This window comes from Erinaceus europaeus, chromosome 6 (assembly GCF_950295315.1).
Source record: "Erinaceus europaeus chromosome 6, mEriEur2.1, whole genome shotgun sequence".
NCBI lineage: Eukaryota > Metazoa > Chordata > Mammalia > Eulipotyphla > Erinaceidae > Erinaceus > Erinaceus europaeus.
In genome coordinates this window covers 40,315,350-40,339,757 of record NC_080167.1, presented here as the reverse complement: position 1 = coordinate 40,339,757, position 24,408 = coordinate 40,315,350, and the positions used below count along the sequence as shown (strand labels likewise).

The 24,408-nt window shown below is 37.1% G+C and overlaps 1 protein-coding gene across 4 annotated transcripts in view; it reads left to right on the top strand.

Annotated features, from left to right (window-relative positions):
- AKT3 (AKT serine/threonine kinase 3) overlaps positions 1-24,408 on the top strand; it is a 318,339-nt gene that overhangs the window by 263,644 nt on the left and 30,287 nt on the right. For all 4 annotated transcript variants that reach the window (XM_060192062.1, XM_060192061.1, XM_060192060.1 and 1 more), the window contains one exon: positions 7,228-7,356. In XM_060192062.1, coding sequence (XP_060048045.1) covers positions 7,228-7,356 — 129 coding nt within the window. The remainder of the gene's footprint in view (positions 1-7,227; positions 7,357-24,408) is intronic.

Below are 24,408 nucleotides of genomic sequence, written 5' to 3'. Positions count from 1 at the left end.
TTTATCAGTAATACTAATTATGTTGAAAAAAAAATCTGTTCAGTTTAGTTTTTAATTTGCAAATATAGTCTATATTTTCAAATAACTTGCCTATTCAAGAATAGAATAAACTGAACAGGGGCACTTGCATGTAATGATACTAGAATTCATAAATAATTTCTTTAAGAGTCTATGAGAGGGCATGGGCAGAATATAATTTATAACTGTTGCTATATTATTTTTTTATTTTATTTATTAGATAGAGACAGCCAGAAATCGAGAGGGAAGGGGTGATAGAGAGGGAGAGAGAGAGAGAGACACCTGCAGCCCTGCTTCACTTCTCATGAAAGTTTCCCCCTGCAGGTGGGGACCAGGGGCTTGAACCCAGGTCCTTGAGCACTATAATGTGTGCTTAACCAGGTGCACCACCACCTGGCCCCATTGCTATATTATTTGTGAGCAACACAAACTTGTTTTTCTCCTAATCCAAGAGTTTAATTTTTAACTTTAGCATATATATTATTAAAGTGAGAATTTGCTCAATAAACCTAGAAATTCTTTTTTTAAGTCTTTTTAAAATTTTTACTTATAAGATGGAAATATTGACAAGACTATAGGATACATCTCCACACAGTACCCACCACCAGAACTCTATATCCAATCCTCTCACTTGATAGCTTCCCTATTCTTTATCCCTCTAGGAGTGTGCACCCAGGATCATTGTGGGATGCAGAAGGTGGAAAGTCTGGCTTCTATAATTACTTCCCTGCTGAACATGGGCATTGGCAGTTCGATCCATACTCCCAACCTGTCTCTTTCCCTAGTGGGGCAGGTATCTGGGGAGGCAGGGCTACAAAACAAATGGTGGGGTCCTCTGCCCAGGGAAGTCAGGTTGGCATCATAATAGCATCTGGAACCTGGTGGCTGAAAAAGAGTTAAGATATAAAGCAGAACAAGTTGTTGACTAATCATGAACCTAAAGACAAGAATATTGCAGATGAAGATTTGGGGTCTCCGTTTTGGAAAAAGCTAGTAGATCTTTCTTTAGGTATATTTCTAGAGTCCCATGACTTTACTAGTTTTTGCCTGAGCCTGACATCTAATATGCAGGTGGACCCAAGGTATTGTCTGGGGAGATGCATCATAGTTGGAAAAAGGACTAGAAAGCTGGACAGGGAAGAGAGTAGCTCCCAAATATGGAGAAAGTATATAAATTTTGTTAGCTATAAACCCCATAAATTTGATCTGGGTCCCATATTCAGCATAGGAGCCTATGTAACCTCTGCATCCCTGTAGGTCTGAGCTTACATTCTGTGGTCACAGCTAGAAATATGCCAGGCTGCACTAATTTCAGGACCCATCTTCAGGTGATAGGCAGAGTATGTTGTCCAACCTCCCTTCGAGAATGGAACATTCTCTACAATTGTTGATCCACACTGAGGGCAAGGTCCTAAAGGGGCCCACAAAGGGTATTGTGGTGTTCCTGATGGAGAAGACCAGTGACAGTGGTGAGAGGGAAACCTAGAACTTCTTTTTTTTAATTATTTATTTATTTATAAAAAGGAAACATTGACAAAACCATAGAATAAGGGGTACAACTCCACACAATTCCCACCATCAGAACTCTGTATCCCATCCCCTCCCCTTTTGTTGCCCTTGTTGTTTATTGCTGTTGTGGTTATTATTGTTGTTATTGTTGTCGTTGTTGAATAGGACAGAGAAACAGAGAGAGGAGGGGAAGACAGGGGGAGAGAATTATAGACACCTGCAGACCTGCTTTACTGCTTGTGAAGCGACAACCCTGCAGGTGGGGAGTTGGGGGCTCTAACCAGGATCCTTATGCTGGTCGGTCCTTGCACTTTGCGCCATGTGTGCTTAACCTGCTGTGCTACCAACAGGCCCCTGTGTTTCTTCTTTTTAATCATTTCTTTATTTATTACCAGAGACAGGATGAAATAGAAGGGAGATTTCAGGACACTGATCAGCTCTGACATAAAGTGGCACAACCTACAGCCACTGGGGCTTCAGGCATGCAATCAGTGTCCTGTAAGCAGGATGAAATATATCACCTGGTGTTTTTTATTTGTTTGTTTTTTTAATTTTTTATTTATTTAAAAAAGGAGACATTAACAAAGCCATAGGATAAGAAGGGTACAACTCCATACAGTTCCCACCACTAGATCTCCATATCCCATCCCCTCCCCTGATAGCTTGCCTATTCTTTATCCCTCTAGGAGTATGGAGCCAAGGTCATTGTGGGTTGCAGAAGGTGGGAGGTCTGGCTTCTGTAATTGCTTCCCCACTGAACATGGACGTTGACTGGTCGATCCATACTCCCAGCCTGCCTCTTTCTTTCCTTAGTAGGGTAGGGCTCTGGGGAAGTGGAGCTTCCTGGTGTTTTTTGTTTTGTTTTGTTTTTTAAATTTAAAAAAAGATTTATTTATGAAATAACAGATAAACAATCAAACATCTTGAAAACAAAGCAGTAATTCTATCTAAATATCCTTCAAAATTCTAAGCCTGAGACTTTATGACTATTAAAAGTGGAAGAGATCATAAAGAAAATATGGTATTAGACAGAAATGTTCTCTTTGATGTCCTAAGAAGGCCAGAAAGAGAAATGAAAATTCATTTTTTTTCTTTCTTGGTGATTCAACATTATATATTATTAAGATTAAGATGACACAATTATCTCCTGAAATAATTTTCTGTGCATCAAACTTCATGAAACATTAAAGTGACACTTTTAGAAAACTGTTGGGACTCTCTGGATGCTAGGGAGAGCAGAGTCTTGATCACATATAAGGGTTGAGAAGTAAACTTCACTAGACCATTAGTAGTGAAATAAAATAGGGCTTATGGAGTGGTGATCACATAGTATACATCTCAAAAGGAGGTACTGCCCATTTTCCTGCACACGTTGGCTGCCCCTTTCTACTGTTTACTGGGTATATGTGCATATAGCTATGTCAGGTATAATCATCTTTTTTTTAATATTATTTGTGATTTAATAATTATTAACAAGATTATAAAATAACAAGAGTACAATTCCACACAGTTCCCACCACCAGAGTTTGGTGTTCCATCCCCTCCACTGAAAGGTTCCCTATTTTTTATCCTTCTGGGAGTATGGGCCAAATTTCTTGATGGGGTACAGAAAGTGGAATATCTGACTCCTATAATTGCTTCTCCACTGGACATGGGTGTTGGCAGGTTGTTCCATAGTCCCCAGGCTGTTGTTTTTTTAAACTATTTTTTAAATTTATTTTTTGTTTAAGAAAGGATAAATTAACAAAACCATAGGATAGGAGGGGTACAACTCCACACAATTCCCACCACCCAATCTCCATATCCCATCCCCTCCCCTGATAGCTTTCCTATTCTCTATCCCTCTGGGAGCATGGACTCAGGGTTGTTGTGGGTTGCAGAAGGTGGAAGGTCTGGCTTCTGTAATTGCTTCCCCACTGAACATAGGTGTTGACTGGTCTGTCCATACTCCCAGTCTGCCTCTCTCTTTCCCTAATAGGGTGAGTCTCTGGGGAAGCGGAGCTCCAGGACACATTGGTGGGGTCTTCAATCCAGGGAAGTCTGGCCACATCCTGCTGGCATCTGGAACCTGGTGGCTGAAAAGAGAGTTAACAAACAAAGCCAAACAAATTGTTGAAGAATCATGGACCCAAAGGTTGAAATAGTGGAGAGGAAGTGTTGCGGGGGGGAGTACTCACTACAAACTCTAGTGTACTTCTGCTTTCAGGTATATATTTTGCACTAGTTTATGGATAAGTGTGAACATATGCTCTCTCTCACAGAACCTGGTGTATATCTAGGTTTTGGGAGTTAGGGAGTGAACCACCTGGTATGGAATTAGAGAATACTATGAAAGGAAAGGTCTCACTCGAGTAATGAAGCTGAAGGGTTGTCATTCCACACGTGAAGTCTCTGGACACAGTCTGAGGTGAAGCATGTTGAGGTGGCAATTGTTGTGTTGGTTAGGTTGTGATCGGCAGATGCAATATTATTTGATATGGATTGGGAGAGGCATAAGGGAAAGTGGGCCCTATCCTAAGGTTCCAGGACTAGGGGAAATATAGGCTCTATAGTGGAGCTGTGAGGTTCCTGTTGTCTTAGGGTTCAAAAGACAATGGATAGTTATTGTTATCATCACATTATTTGGTAATTGGGTTAACTTTGTAAAGTCCTTTTGTTAGGGTTTGCTGTATAGTACCCAGTATCTTGTATATAGCTATGCCATTGGTTGTTTCTGATCTACTTGTTGTAGGCTTTTGAGAGAGTCCACATATCAAATACACAGCCTATATTTTAAAAAGACTCAGTCTGTGTTTTAAAAACTTAGAGACATATAATCAGTTTCCCCCCTCATATTAATTAACTAGTGATTTATATGACTACACTTTACTAGGAGCGTACATAAACACCATTCCCACCACCAAAAGACTGTGTCCCATCCCACCCACCCACCCCCAGCCCCCACCAGCCCAGGAAGCTGCATGTCTACCCCTCACCACAGGGTTTTTACTTTGGTGCCCTACTTTCAATTTAGTCAGATCCTGCTTTTCATTTCCCTTTCAGATCTTCTTTCTCAACGTCTGTTGATGAGTGGGATCATCCCATACTCATCTTTATCTTTCTGACTTAGCTCACTTAACATAATTCCTTCTAGCTCTGTCCAGGATGGGTCAGAGAAAGTGGGTTCATTGTTCTTGATAGCTGTATAGTGCTTTTAGTTTTTAACCATATGAATTTTTAAATTTTATTGATTTAAAGATTGACAAAATTGTAGGGTAAGAAGAATACAGTTCCCACCTACAATTTCTGTATCCCATCTCCTCCAGCAGGAGCTTTCCTATTTTATTTTATTTTTTTAAATTTATTTATAAAATAAAAAAAGATTGACAAGACTATAGAATAAGAGGGGTACAATTCTACACAATTCGCACCGCCAGAATTCTGTATCCCATCTCCTCCCCTGAAAGCTTTCCTACTCTTAATCTCTCTGGGAGCATGGACCCAGGATCATTATGGGGTACAGAAGGTGGAAGGTCTGGCTTCTGTAATTGCTTCTCTGCTGGATATGGGTATTGTCAGATCGATCCATACTCCCAACCTGGTTTTTTTTCTGTTTTTTTTAATTTTTATTTTATTTATTCCCTTTTGTTGCCCTTGTTGTTTTATTGTTGTAGTTATTATTGTTGTTGCCGTCATTGTTGGATAGAACAGAGAGAAATGGAGAGAGGAGGGGAAGACAGAGAGGAGGAGAGAAAGATAGACACCTGCAGACCTGCTTCACCGCCTGTGAAGCTACTCCCCTGCAGGTGGGGAGCCGGGGTTCGAACCTGGATCTTTATGCCGGTCCTTGTGCTTTGCGCCACCTGCGCTTAACCCGCTGCGCTACAGCCCGACTCCCACTCCCAACCTGTTTTTATCTTTCCTTAGTGGGACAGGGTTCCAGAGAGTTGTGGTTCCCAGGTACATTGGTAAGGTCATCTACCTCGGGAAGTCATGTTGGCATCATGATAGCATCTGCAACTTGGTATCTGAAAAAGCATTAAGATATAAAGATGTACAGGAGTCAGGCGGCAGCAGGTTAAGGGCACGTGGCGCAAAGCACAAGGAACAGCAAGGATCCCGGTTCCAGCCCCCAGCTCCCCACCTACAGAGGAGTCGCTTCACAAGCAGTGAAGCAGGTCTGCAGGTGTCTTTCTCTCCCCATCTCTGTCTTCCCTTTCTCCCTCCACTTCTCTCTGTCCCCTCCTTTCTCCATTTCTTTCTGTCCTATCTAACAACAATGACATAACAACAATAATAACTACAACAATAATAAAAAGCAAGGGCAACAAAGGGAAAATAAATAAATATTAAACAATTAAAAATATATAAAGAAGTACAAATTGTTTAATAATCAGGAACCTAATGGCATGAATATAGCAGATGAGATTTGAGGTCTCTATTTTGACACATTGGTGAGGTCATCTGCCCAGGGAAGTCAGGTTGGCATCATGGTAGCATCTGCACCTTGGTGACTGAAAAACATTAAGATATAAAGCAAAACAAATCATTTAGGAATCAGGAATCTAAAGGCAAATATAGCAGATGAGATTTGGGGTCTCCATTTTGGACAAAGCTAGGAAGTCTACTTTAGGTATATTCCAAGAGGCCCATTACTTACTAATTTTTGCCTGAGCCCACAGCTAACATGTAGGTGGGCTAAAGGTATTGTCTGGGGAGATGGTGTCAGAGTTGGCAATAAGACTAGAAAACTGGATCAGTGCTGAGAGTATCTCCCAAATATGGGAAAAGTATATAAATATCATTAAGTATAGACCCCATCGATCTTATCTGGGGCCCATATCTATTCATGTTCAGCACTGTAGGTCTGAGCTCACATTCCATGTGAATAGACAAGTTTCAGGGCTGTGAATACAATAACATTGGCTTCAAATTTCATAGAGAAAAATGATCACTTATATTATTGCTATTTAAATTCTGTTGGTTTAGCACAAATTCTTCTCCTCTCACACTTGCATTTTGGGTTTGCTTGAGGCAGATAATCTTGCTCCTCTTAAATCTTATAAGATTCTCATCCATGTTGTTATAATTAATGAGTTCACTGAGATTCCACCTTAACATTTGTGCTATATATTTTCATTAATTAACTGTTGAATGTTAGATTTTAACATTCTATTTTTTTCTTTTTTATGCTTAAAAGGGTTGTTACTTCTTTACTACAAAGATCTGAAAAAGAGGATACTGCCTTATCATACAAAATAATACTGGCTTTTATTTACCACCACTACCAGAACATTTCTGTATGTGAATGTTTTATAATAGCAGTAGATTCCCAAGAGGAATTGTTGAAAACAATATGTGTATGTCTAGAAGAAGATACTCATCTCTTAGGAATTATTTAGATCACAATTTAATTGTTTTTCTAAAGAGAGGAATGATGTTTGCTTTAAAGAGTTCATTAGATTATAGTTCTCAGAACTTACACATAATGGTGCTCATTAACCTAAAATTCAATAGTGTTATCATTGTGAAGATTTCATGTGAAGGCATGTTTGTTTTTATTCATGTATTAGGAAGCTGGAGTACAAATGTTCTACTAACTACAATAAGGTTCTCTTTCCAGAATATCTTACTCAGTATTTGATAATTTTCCAAAACAATATTTTTCTATCTTTGAATGGATAGGACAAATTGTGTCAATTTTTTTTCCTTAATGCACAGTTGGAGAATCTGATGCTGGATAAAGATGGCCACATAAAAATTACTGATTTTGGACTTTGCAAAGAAGGGATTACAGATGCAGCTACCATGAAGACATTTTGTGGTACCCCAGAATATTTAGCACCAGAGGTAGGTCACACTATCATTCATAGAAATAAAAAAATAGCATTGACATAATATTTTACAAAGTCACTAAAAATCAAATTTATTTTTTTCTTGTTAAGTGTGACATTACTGTATAGCAAGAATATATGAGAAATTGAATTTGTAAAACTTTATGAACACAAATGCAGTACAGTAGAGAAAAATCTTTTTTTTCTACTTTTCTGGGGTTTTTTGTTTGTTTTTGTTTTTATAATTTGCCAGAGCAATGATCATCTCTGGCTTATGGTGGTGGCACAGGGCATTGAACCCAGATAGTCTGAGCCTGAGGCATGAGAATCTCTTTGTATACCATTATACTATCTACTTCCACCCTAAATCAATTTTTATTTCCTGATTCTGCTCATTCTGATTCATTTTTAAAAACAGAACAATAGAATGTTTCAAATACAATGTTTACATTTTCATAAACCATTTTGGATTTTCTTTAGAAACAAAAAATGATGACTACTTGAATTATCATGCTGTGGATTTTAATGCTTAATTATTGGAAAGTATTTCACTGGGGAAGTTAATGAAATGGCAGTAACTACATTTTGGAATTCATGCCAAAACAGTCTCAACAGGTGACCTCCCCATGCTGAGGGCTCTACAGTAGTTGATTAATTTGTTTATTCAACAAATGTTTACTATACTGCTACTGCATGTTTGATAATTTTTTACGTGATATGGTTATGGGAACAAGATATAAAGGACCCCTCTTTGAGGAAACTTCTTGGGGAGAGAGAGAATTAAAAACTAAATACTAATATAGCATATATAATCTAATGAATAGATATTAGGGAGAAAGAGGAAAAACTAGTTAAAGAGAAAATTATAATGTGGTGACTCTTTTAGGTAATAGTAATGTAAAACTAATGTACCAGTTGCTACTGCTATGTAACAAGCCCCAAAATCTAATGGTAAAAAGAAAAGAACCATTTGATGTGATGCGTTTTCTGGGTCTGTAATCTAACAGGTCAGCAGGGATGTGTTACTTCTGCTCCATAGTATTGGAGCCCTCATCAAGAAAGACTTAACTGCAGGTGGAGGCAGCTAATTCTATGGTTGGAGACTGGCAGCTGGAAGCATCTCATTCATCTGGCTGATAGTTGATGCTGGCTGTCTGCAGGAGTGCTCACACACAGCTTCAGCCTCTACCCGTGCTGGTACCATGTAACCCAGTATCTCCAGTGCACTCAGACTCCTGTAGTTTTAAATGTGAATATTTAAAAAGAAACAAGTTTGAAGCTATATTGCTAATTCTTCCTCCTTTCCTAGTAAACCACCAAATAGTGTTTTATTTTAAAAGTTATTTTAAAAATAACTATTTATTTCAAAATTATTTATTTTGTGGAGCTGGGTTCTTGTGTGCATGTGTGGTTTTTTTATTTTGTTTTTTAAGCTGCTTTTTTTATTCAGATAGAGAAATAGAGAAAGGGTGAGACAACACAGCACCAGAGCTTTCTGCATGCCACAAACCATGCTCAAGACCTCCCCTGCCCAAGTCAGGCATTCTATCTACTGAGCCACCTCCCCAGCTACTATTTCTTTTTTTAGAGAGGGGAGAAAAGAAAACAAACAATATCACTCGGCTTTGGCCATATGCTCTACTAGGAATCAAACCTGGGCTTCGTACTCAGAAGTCCTATGCTCTGCTGCTGAGTTGTCTTATCAGATCTTGAAGTTTCTATGTGTATGTAAATATACATAACTTTAAAAATAATTTCATTGGAACCCTCTTACCCCCCAGCTTAGGTCATTTTCTATCACTGTGCACCTGGACCTAGATACCTTTCACAGGAAGATGAGAAACTGTACCTGTGTACCAACAACTATACTGTAAACCATTACCCCCACCAATAAAACAATAAAAATAATAAAGTTTAAAATAATTTAGTGGGGGCTGGGTGGTGGTGCACCTGATTAAGCGTACTTATTACCAAGCATGTAGACCTGGCAGGGGAGGTCATGCTTCACAAGCTGGGAAGCAGGTCTGCAAGTGTCTTTCTCTCCTTCCTATATCTCTCTCCCTTCTCAATTTCTTTCTGTCCTGCCCAATAACATAGAAAGAAAAAAATGGCCACCATGAGCAGTGCACTTGTAATGCTGGCACTGAGCCCCAGCAATAACCCTTGTGCCAGTATTATTGTTATTATTTTGTTGGATACAAGTAACATACTATGAAATCCAGCCCATGATATAGCTGACTTTAGTGTGCGAGCTTTGCCCTGCCTGTAGCCCAGGTTCTTGTCCAGCCCCCAAAGCATGCTGGAAGCTTTGGTGCTGTGGTATTTTTTTCCTCCTTTGTTTCTTTCTCTCTGAAAAACTCGACTTGGGGGAGAGGAGATAGGTAGCATAGTGATTATGCAATGAGATTTTCATGTCTGAGGCTCCGAAGTTCCAGGTTCCCTGCACTACCATGATGAGCCAGGGCTGAGTAGTGCTCTAGAAAAAAAAAAAAAATCAACTTGTGGCATTGAAGCCCTGGCAATAACAACAAAGTAGTGATTTTTAGTGCACAGAATTAAGTGCAACTTTCACTACTGTTTTAATTCCAGAAATTTTTCACCATGTCTATAAGCCAACCCATAATCATTACTACCTCCCCAGTCGTTCCTCCTCCTGGGTAATTGCTAGACCACTTGACCAGTTAGATGTTCCTATAGTAAATATTTCACAGAAATGGAGTCGTACAGTATTTAGCCTGTCTTTTCACTTAGTTGAATGTTTTCAAGATTCAGATATGTTCTAGCATGCTATCAGTTCTTCATTCCTTTTTTTTTTAATTTGTTTTATTTTTTGCACACACTGATGTTTTATAATTTTAAAGTACAAATGTTAGCTACTTGATAATATTAATATATATGTATATATATAAATACATATAATGTATACTATATATAGATACTTAAACGTAAGATTGTACTATCCTGTACTTCTGCAACTTGGTTGTTTTGTCTGTCTTAATCTTTTTGTTGTTGTTGTTACACTGACAAAACCATAGGATAAGAGGAGTGCAACTCCACACAGTTCCCACCACCAGATCTTCGTATCCCATCCCCTCCCTTGATAGCTTTCCCATTCTTTTTTTTTTTTTAATTTTTTATTTAAGAAAGGATTAGTGAACAAAAACATAAGGTAGGAGGGGTACAACTCCACACAATTCCCACCACCCAATCCCCATAACCCACCCCCTCCTATGGTAGCTTTCCCATTCTCTATCCCTCTGGGAGCATGGACCCAGGGTCGTTGAGGGTTGCAGAAGGTGGAAGGTCTGGCTTCTGTAATTGCTTCCCCGCTGAACATGGGCGTTGACTGGTCGGTCCATACTCCCAGTCTGCCTCTCTCTTTCCCTAGTAAGGTGTGTCTCTGGGGAAGCTGAGCTCCAGGACACATTGGTGGGGTCTTCAATCCAGGGAAGCCTAGCCAGCATCCTGGTGGCATCTGGAACCTGGTGATTGAAAAGAGAGTTAACATATGAAGCCAAACAATTTGTTGAGCAATCATGGATCCCAAGCTTGGAATAGTGGAGAGGAAGTGTTAGGGAGGTACTCACTGCAAACTCTAGTGTACTTCTGCTTTCAGGTATATATTTTGCAGTAGTTTATGGACCCGTGTGAACATAAGCTCTCTCTCACAGAAACTGGTGTATATCTAGGTTATGGGACTTTGGTAGAAAGTGAACCACCTGAGATGAAATTAGAGTGTATTATAAAAGGAAAGGTCTCACCCGAGTAATGAAGCTGAAGGGTTGTCATTCCACACGTGAAGTCTCTGGACACAGTCTGAGGTGAAGCATGTTGAGGTGGCAATCGTTGCTTTGATTAGGTTGTGATCGGCGGATGCAATATTATTTGGTTTGGATTGGGAGATGCATACGGGAAAGTGGGCCCTATCCAAGGGTTCCAGGACTGGGGGAAGTAGGGGCTCTATAGTGAAGATGTGAGGTTCCTGCTTTCTTAGGGTTCAAAAAGACAATCGATAGTTAATATTATCATCACATTATTTGTTAATTGGGTTAACTTTGTAAAGTCCCTTTGTTATGGTTTGCTGTACAGTACCCAGTATCTTGTATATAGCTGTGCTATTGGATGCTTCTGCTTTCCCATTCTTTAACCCTCTGGGAGTATGGACCCAAGGTCACTGTGGGATGTAGAAGGTGGAAGGTCTGGCTTCTGTAATTGCTTCACTGCTGAACATGGGTGTTGACAGGTCGATCCATACTCCCAGCCTGCCTCTCTCTTTCCCTAGTGGGGCGGGGTTCTGGGAAATTGGAGCTTGAGGACACATTAGTGGGGTTGTCTGTCCAGGGAAGTCTGGTTGGCATCATGCTAGCATATGGAACCTGGTGGCTAAAAAGAGAGTTAACATATAAAGCCCAATAAATTGTTGGCTAATCATGAACCTAAAGGCTGGAATAGTGCAGATGAAGAATCGGGGGGGGGGGTGTCGCCTCTGTTTTGTAGGCATATTTTAGTTCTATTCCAAAGGGCTTGTGGCTATACTAGTCTTCATTCCTTTTTATGGCAAAATAATATAGCCTTGTACGGAATATGACACCTTTTATGTACTAAGCTACTGAAGAATATTTGAGTACCTCCCGTGTTTTGGTGTATTCATGTTGTGGATATTTATGTTTTAATGACCTAGTTTTAAAATTTTCACTCCCATCATTTCTGTCATATTCTTAATTGGTTTAGCAGCTCTAAACCTACCCAAGTAGAATGGTCAATGATACAGATTCTCCCACCTCCATCAATGAGAATGGGGCATGGGAGATAGTAGAACTATTTTTGGAAAATAGAATCTTCTACAAACAGTATGTTTTGGGAAGTGATGTTTAGCCAGAGATGTGAATGTTAAGAAGCAGAGAGAAAATAGAGGGGAAGAGATTTCTAAGTATAAGGTTAACTACTGTGAACTACTGAGGCAAGAACAAGTGTAATTTTTCCCTTGAACTCTAAAGAAATTGGTGAGCTTGGGGACTGGGCGGTAGCGCAGCGGGTTAAGTGCACTTGGTGCAAAGTGTAAGGACCAACTGGCATAAGGTTCCCAATTCAAGCCCCCAGCCCCCTACCTACAGTGGGGTTGGGTTGCTTTACAAGCAGTGAAGCAGGTCTGCAGGTGTCTGTCTTTCTCTCCCACTTTCTACCTCTCCTCCTCTCTCAATTTCTCTCTTTTCTATCCAACAACAACATCAGTGGCAGCAATAACAGCAAGGGCAACAAAATGGGAAAAATGGCCTCTGCGAGCAGTGAATTCATAGTGCAGGCACTGAGCCCCAGCAATAACCCTAGAAGCAAAAAAAGAAAAAGAAAGAAAGAAAGGAAATTAGTGGGCTCAAGATAAATACTGAGGCATTTGTCTTTGATGGGTTCTTACTATATACCTTCTATGAGCCATGTGTTATATAAGTATATTGCATATTTGCAGTGATAGTAAGCATTATTTCCTTAGGAGGGAATTAAGGACTATAATTCTTTTTTGATTTAATAATGATCGACAATATGGATAAGAGGGGTAAAATTCCCACCATGAGATTTATTCCACCTCTAGTGGAAGCTTTCCTATTCTTATCCCTCTGGGAATATGGACCCATGATCATTATGAGGTACAGAAGGTCAGGTGGGGAGGTCTGGCTTCTGTAATTGCTTCTCCACTGGATATGGGTGTTGGAAGGTTTATCCATACTCCTAGACTTTCTATCTTTCCCTAGTAGGGTAGGGCTCTGGAGAGGCGGGGTTCCAGGATACATTGGTGAGGTTCTCTGCCCAGGGAAGTCAGGTTGGCGTCATGATAGCAACTGCAGCTTGGTGGCTAAAAAGTATTAAGATATAAAGCAAAACAAATTGGTTAATAATGAGGAACCTAAAGGTAAGAATATAGCAGATGAGATTTGGGGTTTCCATTGTGAAAAAATAAAAAAGCTAGTACGTCTATTTTAGGTATATTCTAAGGATTCCATGACTTGACTAATTTTTGCCTAAGCCCAATAGTTAACATGCAGGTGGGCTAAAGATATTGCCTGGGGAGATGATATCAGAATTGGAAATAAGACCAGAAAGCTGGATCAAGGAAGAGAGTATCTCCCAAATACAGGAAAAGTATATAAATACTCATAAATTTGTCTGATCTGGGGCCCATATTCAGCACAGGAGTCTGCATCCCTGTAGGTCTGAGCTCGCAATCTGTGGTCATAGCTAGGAACATTCTAGGTTGCACTCATTTCAGGACCCATCTTCCCCGAGCTACAGAGTATATTGGCCCAGTTTCTCTTTGGAGAGTGAGGCAATCCCTACCATTGTCATTCCATATTGAAGGCAAGGTCCTGGAGAGGCCCACAAGTGGGTCCACTGTGCTGTTCCTGATGGAGATGACCAGCGATGGTGGAGAGAAGGATATGTTAGAGGTCCATCATATCTATGTAGAAATCCCAGGATTCCCTGACTAGGGCCCCAGATGACAGGGTGGCCTGGTAGTGATCAAGAGAGTTATCTTTAAAGTATGCCAGTCTCTTGCCCTTAACCAGCTTTTGTAGTCTTTACTTTATCTGACAAGGTTAGCCTTAGAGTAATTGAGGGAAGTGAAACAGAAAGTGGATGAGGAGAGTATCTAGGTAGGTCTAAGGAGAAACTATTTGATTAAGTACTTTATGGTGTCTTTTTTAGGTCTTTATGCTTGCTTGCTGCACTTATTGAGTCACTGCAAACTATTGTGCACTTTTACTTTTAAGTACATGTTTTCCCTTAACTTACGAATACATGTGCACATATTCTCTATCACATGGGCTCTGGTCTATATCTAGGTTCTGTGACTTTGTTAGGAAGTGCACCACCCAAAATGGAATTCAGGAGTCCTATGAGCTAAGAAATGTCTCATCAGAATAATGGAGATGAAGGGTTGACATTCCACACCTGACATCTCTGGACACTGTTCGAAGTGAAATATGTCGAGGTGGTACTGATTGCATTGATTTGGTTGAGATCAGCAGGTGCAGTAACAAATGGTATGAATAGAGAGAAGCATGAAGGAAAATGAACCATGCCTCAGAGATTCTAGGACTGGGAGAAATTTATGTCATTTGATACTATTTATAATTAACTGTAGCTTCTGTACTGACAAGACCAGTTGCTTCTGAGGACCAGAATTTTTTTTTTTTTTTTAAGAGAGCTGATACATACCTAAGAGGTGGTGGAGAATCAGTTTCTAACTTGGTTTGTCTTATAAAAGCTTATATGCCTAAAATACATACATCATGCCCCCCAAAAGTCACAGTTTGAATGTCATTTACAGGTATAATTCACTATAATTATTAAATGGATACTTTGTGAATGCTTAATAAGAAAAGATGATTGACAGAAATTAGGGTTTGGGGTAAATAAGTAGAGGGGCACAGAAATTTTGGTATTTTGTTGATATGGTGAATTGTAGACATACACATCACACACTTATGTATGTGAAATTTCTTAATTTTAAGTCAATAAAATAGATAAAATAGAAGAAACTAGAAATTAGAAGTAAATTTAGAATAATACTAACTTATTTGGTATGTGTGAGAACCTAGTTTTTTATTCTTTGCAAGTTCATCTATTATTTTTTTTTTTATTTGATATGACAGACAGAAATTGAGAGGGAAGGGGAAGTAGAGAAAGAGAAGCAATTGCAAGACTATTTCACTGCTTGTGAAGTCCCCCACCCCCACAGGTAGGGGGTCAAGGTCTTGAACCTAGGTACTTGCTCATGGTAGCATTTGTGCTCAACCAGGTGTGACACCAACTGGCCCCCCAGTTTATTATTACAACATTTTTCTTCATTAGGGATTACACTGATGTCTCAAGAATGTTGAGTTGAATTTAATACAAGAAGAGTTCCAATTATTTCTAAATAGAAGTTTACAATTTACAAAATTATTACTTTTTTTTTACAAATAACTAAGAAAATGTTTATCTTTTAAAATATTGTAAAATTCCGGTTTTTTGAAAGTAGCTTATATATCCATGGTCATATCCATGGCTAATAATTTACTCAAGGGTAAAATATTAAAAGACTATTTTTATAGAGTAGAGTGATCATTGTAGTTAGGATTTGAATATGACAAATCTTGAAGCAACTAACTTTTCCTGAAATTTTAATTCTTAAAGTGTCTAGCAAACTTTTTTTTAAATAAAGATAAGGCTGAATGTGCTCACTCTTACTTTTTAAAGCAAGAACTTGAGCCCACTCTGGTCTTCATTATGAACCATTTCTATGAAGAAAACTTAATTTGTTTCATTAAAGAAAAGTTTACTAGATACCAAAGGTTTTTATCCTCAGGTAATTTTCTGTCTTTACTAAAGTAATTAGATATGAAAAATAATTATTGTTGTATAAAAACTAATTACTTTACTGGAGTAATGTGCAGCACAGAAAAATAAAAAGGACAAGTACATTAGTCTGTGAGAATTCACTGCCATAAGACAAAGCAGGAGAAAAGGCTGGACTCAGATCTGGAACTTAAATTTGATCTCATGAATAATAAAAAAAAATCACTTTTGAGTTGAAAGCAAGGCTTTAATGTAACAAATATACATTAAATTAGAGAAGTATCAACGAAGATGAAACGATTAACTTCTCTCCGTTAACAGGATCGTTGCTCAGACCTGGAACATATTCTCAAGTACTATTGTGAATGACACACTATCAGTATTTTCTCTTTTATTTTTCTTTCCTTTCTTACACATTACAGAAAATCTTATTGCAATCCATATTCATCTAGTGGTGGCCATCTTTTACCTCCCCACTAATGTGTCCTGGAGCTCCGATTCCCCAGAACCCTGCCCCACTAGGGAAAGAGAGAGGCAAGCTGGGAGTGTGGATCGACCTGTCAATGCCCATGTTCAGTGGGGAAGCAATTACAGAAGCTAGACCTTCCACCTTCTGCATCCCACAATGACCTTGGGTCCATACTCCCAGAGGGTTAAAGAATGGGAAAGCTATCAAGGGAGGGGATGGGATACAGAGTTCTGGTGGTGTGAATTGTGTAGAGTTGTAGCCCTCTTATCCTATGGTTTTGTCAATGTTCCTTTTTTATAAATAAATTTTAAAAAATTAAAAAGACTTTTAATTCCATAGAAATGCTTTTTTTTGCTAAAAGCAAAAGAAGTACGTTTAAAAAATGTTCTTATAAGAATGTTGAAATCAGCTTAAAACTGATTTGTAATCTTCCTTAAATGTTAAATTTATATTTACTTTTAAAATATCTCTTAATGAACTTCTTTTTCTTGTAACAAGCTACCAGAAATGGTAAGTTTTATAGTTCAACAGTTACACTTGCTTTCATACCTCTTTTGATAAAGAATTGTGGGTTTTTATTGTCTTTTTAAAAGAGTTTTCATAGACATAGTCTAGCAAACATATAAACTATGCATTCAGGATGAATATATTCTCTAAAATGTATTTGTGTATATAGTTGATTGTGGTTTTACTCTCCTACTAGAATAAATAAACTTGACCTTCTATATTACAGATATTTCAAGAGTTTGATTTTATAATCCATACTATATTTTCACACCTAGAAATTATAAGATAAATTAGAAATCACATATAAAATCTTACTGTTAAATTTTATTTTTTTGATTTGGCTCTCATTGAATCCAAACCATTTTATGCAGTGCTAATTATTTAGAGTCTCAGCTTTGCTCTTGAGTTAGCAGTACCTGATCAACTTTCCAACTGTAAAACAGTTTGAAAATCAAATGTAGCTTACATGCAAGACCCAACAAAATTAAAAGTGTTAAGTACGTTTTGGCAGTTCACTTTTATTATGCCCAGTCCTCAAATGTACCAGCAGATAATCATCTGAATGTTAGTTATTTTTCACATGCTTATGTGATCACACAAAAAGTACATGCTAAAAAGAAGCAGATGGTGACAGATGGGGAAGGTTGAATAAGGTGGTTTTGGAAACCTAGAGAAATGCACTTCTGTAATAGTGTAAAAATAAAAATTATTTGATAATCAAGCTAGAATTAACAAAAAAGATGGCAAAAATGACTTGATTGTTGGAAAATATATAGTGTCTATTTGTGGTTGCTATACCAGGAAATATATATATATATATATATATATATATATATATATATATATATAATTTCTGTTAAGTGTAAAATATTTTTTCAGTGGCTAAAAGTACTTTCTTATGCACCCTTGAGTTTTAGGATTTCATTTAGAGAAAACGCTCATTTGTCATTTCACTGTTTAGGGAAGCCTGCTAGCTTTAGTTTTTCACATACTGTGTATTTAGAAAGTATATTAAATACACAAGACTATTCAGTAACTATTTTGATACAAAGATTTGCTCAAAATCACTGTACAATAGCACAAATGGAAATTAAATCCCACATAAATTTAAAGCCCGAGATCTATATAAACTTCTTCAGACAGAATTGAGAAAGAGGCTAAATTAAGGGTAAAGGTAGTCTCTAGCATATGGAGTAGGGTATTTTAATTTTTATTTTAAATGGAACTTCATTTATTATAGAAACAGCAATTTATCTTTAAAAGATTTCAAACAAACGAGGCCAGAGTTATATATGTTTACACATTTAATCCCTAAGTAAAAGTAGTTGCACCCAGTGGCATTTTCATTAGCCCTTGGACAAAATTCTACTGTTTTGAACAGATTTTGAAACTAAGTCTTAAAACATCTAAGCTTTTTTGGTAAGAATAGAAGTTTTGAGTCCTTTCTAAAATCATGTACATCCCTAAAATTGTTAATCATTTATTTAACACCTATTCTCTTAAGATATATTTGGCCCTTTTCTATCTCCCCTGCCCCTCTCAATTTCTAGCCTTCGCTGTCCCATAAACAAAGATTTAAAAAAAGAAGATATAACCAGTAGTAAAGGGGAAACTAAGTAAAAGATGATAGTGATTAGTTCAGATAAAAGTTGTTTACAGTCAGACTTTATAATTTAAAACTTTTGTCATAGGGAATGGATTACTGCTTATACTGTTTCTGAATAATATTAAAATATTTCATTTTCCCCAGAAATTAAATATTGCTTAAATAGGGGCAAAATGGTGTTTGTGTGTGTGCTCATTGTTAGCATCTCTCAATGTTTATAAGCTCTTCTACTTCCCTAGAGTTCTTCCATTTCTTTTATTAGCTATTTTTTACCTGAAGTTATTTCTGGTGTTATATGTTCTTTTAGCCTAACAGTTGACATATTTACATTTCATGCTTTGGAATGATTCTACTTCAAGTTAAATTTTAAGTTCTCTGAAGCATAAGAATATATGCAGGACTAATGGTGACTGGGAACCCTTGTGATTACCTGTAATGTTTTTCAAAGAGTGTTCATATTTGGATTTAAAAAAAAAAGACAACAACAGTTCTTGGAAAACCATAGTGTGTGTTGCATCAAAATAAAAAAGAACACATAGAAATCTCTGGGAAGATAGCTAGTGTGATTTAATCACCAGTATATGTACATTTAGCTATTTTTCTATCCAAGAATGTTGCTCATTCTACCCATAGTTTGTTTTTTCAAAGTGTGATGTTAGCTAATTGCATATATTTGGCTGTACCTGCTAAAATTGAGAACTAGGTAGAAAATAGGTGTTTATGAAAAAACAAAGACTAAGGAACTGTGAAGTTTGTAATCCTTATAAATAAAACACATACTTTTCCTGAGTTGCAATATATTTCAGAATCTGAGTTGGGAAATTCATAGGTCTTTTAAGTTAAGCAAAATCCTGTGATATGTATGCAAAGGATTTGCATACATGGTAAAAGTACATGAATGAGTACATACAGTACTAACATATCAGTTACCTGAAATACAAAGTTACCAGGGGGAAAATTGAATTAGCGGTAAATTGGTCCATGCAAGTTCTCAGTTTACTTTCACAACATAGGTGTGCAGACAGTTTGTTTAGATGTTTAATTTTTCCCCCATCTGTTCTGTCAGGATTATTGATTGAGCAGTAAGCCACTCCAGGGCATACATAGCCTTCTTATAATTGCTAGCCTAGGGTGCAATGTGTGACCTGGCAAGTAAGCTGAAAGAGGTGTCCCCTCAACCTCTTAGTAAGTCATAATTGCTAAAATAATATTGTAATGGATATATTTTTGAAGTACTCATTAACCAAATAAGTATTTACATTAAGAGATGTGATTGGTAGTGTCATTTTAAAATGTTATTTTTTTAATTACTGTTTAATTTTTTCTTTAAAATTACTAGCCATTCATGGCTAATTCAGGACTAAAATGGTTGTTCTGTAAGTGGATGGAAGGAGCCACATCAAATATTACTAAATGTTAGTCAAATAATACCAGAATGCCTAGTAGTAACTGGTACCTGCTATGACATCCTTGAATCTTGGGTTTTATAAAGTGAAGCAATCCGGCACGTGGTGGAAAGTGAGACTTGTTTTCTGGAGTGTTATTCTGTTGGATGTTGATTTGAGATACCTTTGTCTTTTTTTTTTTAACATGTATATTTCCTTTAATGTTCTGAATTCCATCTTGCCATTATAACTCTTTGGGCAATTGTGTTAAATATAGTTAAAGAGTGAAGCTACATTTATGCATACAGAAGACAGATAATAGGCAAGAAGGAAATACCATATATCTGCATTCATCCTCAAATTTAGTTTAAATGTCAGTAACATTGATTTAATGTAAAAGAGACACTTACTTTTTAGACTAATTCTTCCAGTGAATTACGGAATTATTTCTCTAGAAACAGCTTTTTAGTTGTATTTATTTTAAGACTATATAAATTGTACTCTAACGAAGTTGAAATTTACTTTACTATTGTACCTTCTGATAGCCATTAAAGAAATTGGTCTTTTTGGAAGAAGACTAATCATAAGTATCTAGAAGACTAATCATATGTATCTAGCTCTTTGGCTAAAAAATGTAAATTTTTATGTTATATAATTTCAGAATTGCTCAAGTAAGACTTTGAGTAATCCCTTAAAGAAAAATTATCTTCCAAAAATAATATCGCAGAGGCTGTGAAATTTAATCTCACTTTGGAATTTCTAGCATTTACAAATATTTTGCTCTGAAATAATTTAGATTTCTGGAAATAGAAAGAATGTTCTGTGAACAGGGGTGGCATGTTTTATGTATCTACATACAAAGTATTCTATTTACCTATATGTACTTTTATTTCATATGTATTGCATCTTCTAACTGGTTTATTGTTAATTGCTTCTAAAAACTCTTGGGTAAGCCTGGCTGGCTTGATAGGCTATTTTCTCTTCAAAAGTGGCTTAAGTTTACATATCAGTAAGATAATACATCACATCAATTTTCTGTAATCCAAAGAGTTCTCATTGTGGCATTATGTATTTATTATCAATTAAAGCACAAATGTTCAGAAGCAAAATCAATTATTTGAGAATCAGTGTTCATTTTACAAAGTTAAATAAAATCTATTTTATCAAACAGATTTTTTTTACAGTGTCATTTTAGTTTTCAGTTGCTTATTCCTCTTCAAAAATAAAACCCTTTTTTATGTACTCACTTTCACTTCTGGCTGCAAACCAGGTATTTAAGCAAAAATAAAGGATTGCCAGTTTTGCCAGCTGGGGATGAGAACCCGGCTGGTGAAATGTGGGTTCAGGAGGCACTTAATCCAGCTTTTATGCTTTTTATGATTTTGTGAAAAAAGAGGTTAAAAACCACATTTGTCTCTTTTTCGTGTATGCTATGGTTTTGTTGGTGTTGTAAGAATGTAGTCAAAGGTTACTTAGATTTAAAACTAATTTTATCATTAAGTAAAATTATGATTGTATTAGTTAACAGACATTAGACAGTACATTCTAATTGGATATGAGACAGATTCTTGAATCCTCAAAAGTCCCTGGTATTTAAAACACATATACAGCATATTATTATGTAAATACACAAAGCAGAATTCCTTCTGATTCTCTAGGTTATTTCTTGTCTTCTATATATTCTTATAGTAATCATCCCAAACAAGTAGAAATTTTAAATAAGTTTAGAGGTAGAGACAAGCTATTGCACAATTATTCCCTTAGTTTGTGGTTTACAATTTTGGGGAAAACAGAAACTGTTCTTGTGTTCATATCTTGTCAATCAGTTTAGCCACAAAATAGTATAATTGAAATAAAAATACTTTACAAGACCCATGCAATGATATTATAGGAGACACTATTGGCCATACATGTAAGAGTACTTTTAAAATATTTATTTATGTAGAAGAGAGGGAGAGAGAATCAGAGTATCACTCTGGTACATATGTCATCAAGAATTGAAACTAGAACCTCATGCTTCAGGGTCCAGTACTTTACTGCAATACCTCCTAGATCTCAGGATAATATTTTAAGACTAAATTCTCCATTTTGAAATACCTTGTCTACCAGATTATTTTTCGTAGTAGTTAATAGATAATCAGATTATAACTGCACCCAAAAAATGTAGCATATACTCCCCTCCACCCCCAGCCAACATGGTCATTGCTGGGGTTGGTACCTACACATGGCTCCACTGCTCCTGCTGGCCATTTTTGTTGTTGTTGTTGTTTGTTTGTTTCCTTTCCCTTTTGTTAGAGATAGGGAGAAGTAGAAAGTGGGTGGTGAGGACAGAGAGGGATAGAGAAAGAGAAACACCTGCAGCACTGTTTGCTATTCATGATGTTTCCCCTCAGCTATACCAATACTTGGACCCATGGCGTATATTTCTATGAAATTGTTGGTAAATTCTAAATGAAAGTTGCATTTGAGTGGTCTTCAATAAAGTACTTACTTAATTCAGTAAGAAATTTTGAAATATTTTTTAAAACATTATTTATTGATTGGCTAGAGACAGACAGAAATTGAGAAGGGAAGGGAGTTGAGAGAGAGAAAGAGGGAGAGAGAGAGAGACCTCCAGCACTGCTTCAGCACTCATAAAGCTTTCCTCCTGCAGGTGGGGACTGGGGTCTCAAATCTTGCTCCTTAGGTGTAGCACCCACTGGTTCCCTCTTTACCAAAATCTTCTCATCTAAATATAATTATAGTAACTTATTAATTAATACCTCCCATCTCATTTTCTCGACCTCTTTAATCCATAGCTAAGAGGGTCAGATAAATTCAGTCAAAATATTCAATATAGATTTTGTTTTTCAAGTATAAATTAAAATTAAAAATTGAAAATAAATAATCAAAGAAGGTTCCAACCGTAAGGAACATATCTGATAAAAATGTAAAATAAACTATCGGGAGGGCAGGGATATGGAGTTCTGTTGGTGGGAATTATACCCCTCTTAGCCTATGGTCTTGTCAGTGTTTCCATTTTATAAATAAAAATTAAAAATATATAAAGTCAAAATTTTCCTGGGACAAATTGGCATGTTCTGATTTGAATAGGTTGTTCTGTATAGCCTGATAATTTGATATCATTTCTTACTAAGTTTATTTTGTATGTAATATATTTGGGAAACTTCTTTGTTGGAGCCTGGGCTCACTTCTTTGTTCAGGTGTAGTGACATAATAGCATCAGAACTTTCCCAGCACTGTCTTGTGGTGCTGGGACCCAAACCTAGGCTGGTATATGGCAAGGCACACCCTACCTGGTGAGCTAGCTCTCTGACGCTGGGGAACTGATTTAAAGGTATAAATCACACAGATGTAAAGCTCATGATTTTTTATTTTTTTGTTTAATGGCTTTTTATTGTGAGCTACCAGAGTTCAATATGCTTCAAATGATAGATCATTTTATTCACTTTGTTGACTAAATATTTCATGGAATAATATATACACGTTGGGGACTCAAATTTTTTTCTTCAAATTTACTTTTACTATTTTTCATTGCCACCAGGGTTATCACTGGGTCTTGGTGCCAGCAGTACCAATCCACACTCCTGGTGGCTGTTTTTCTCTTTTTCTGTTTTTACCCTCTGTGTAGGAGGGTTCCTTTGACCCCACAACCTCTCCAGCATTTACTGCTGCTACCTTTTCTGATGTATGACATTCTCACAGGAGTGAAGTGGTATCTCATTGTTGTATTTAGCTGCATTTCTCTGACAATCAGAGACCTGGAGCATTTTTTCATGTGTTTTTCAGCCTTTTGGATCTTTCTGTGGTGAATATTCTGTCCATGTCTTCTCCCCATTTTTGGATGGGGTTATTTGTTTTCTTGTTGTTGAGATTTGCAAGTTCTTCATATATTCTGGTTATTAGCCTCTTGTCTGATGTATGTCATGTAAAGATCTTCTCCCATTCTGTGAGGGGTCTCTTAGTTTGGGTAGTAGTTTCTCTAGATGTCAGAAGCTTTTTAATTTGATGTAGTCCCATAGGTTTATGCTTGCCTTAGTCTTCTTTGTAACTGGATTCATTTCATTGAAGATGCCTTTAAAATTTATGCAGAAAAGAGTTCTGCCAATATTTTCCTTTAAGTATCTGACAGTTTGCGGTCTAACATCCAAGTCCTTGATCCACTTGGAATTTACTTTTGTATTTGGTGAAATATAGTGGTTCAGTTTCATTCTTCTGCATATTTCAACCCATTTTCTTTCCAACACCGTTTGTTGAAGAGACTCTGCTTTTAATAGTCTGGGCACCTTTGTCAAAGATTAGATGTCCATAGGTATGGGGGACCACCATAAAAAGTCCTAGAGACAACTTGTTTGTTTTGTTAGGATGGGTGTGTGTGTGTGTGTGTGTGTGTGTGTGTGTGTGTGTGTGTGTGTGTGTTTCAAGGTCATGAATTTTCTTAGTTTTTAAACATACCATACTTAAAACTACTGAGCCAACTTACAGCCGCTCTCCTTTGTTCATTATTCTGTTGAGAAAGAGAGAGAGAGAGACAGAGAGAGACACAGAGAGAGACAGAGAGAGAGAACAACACTGCATTACTATCCATAATGCTTTCATTTGCTGCCAGCACTCAAACCCAGGGCCGCAGACATGGCAAAGTGCCTTCTCTACTACGTAAAATATCTCAGGCTTCTCATATATTTTCATGACTACCATGTCCTGTGCACTTCCTCTATTATATTTCACTTGCCTACTTGTTCCATCCACTGTTTGATTTTCATTACT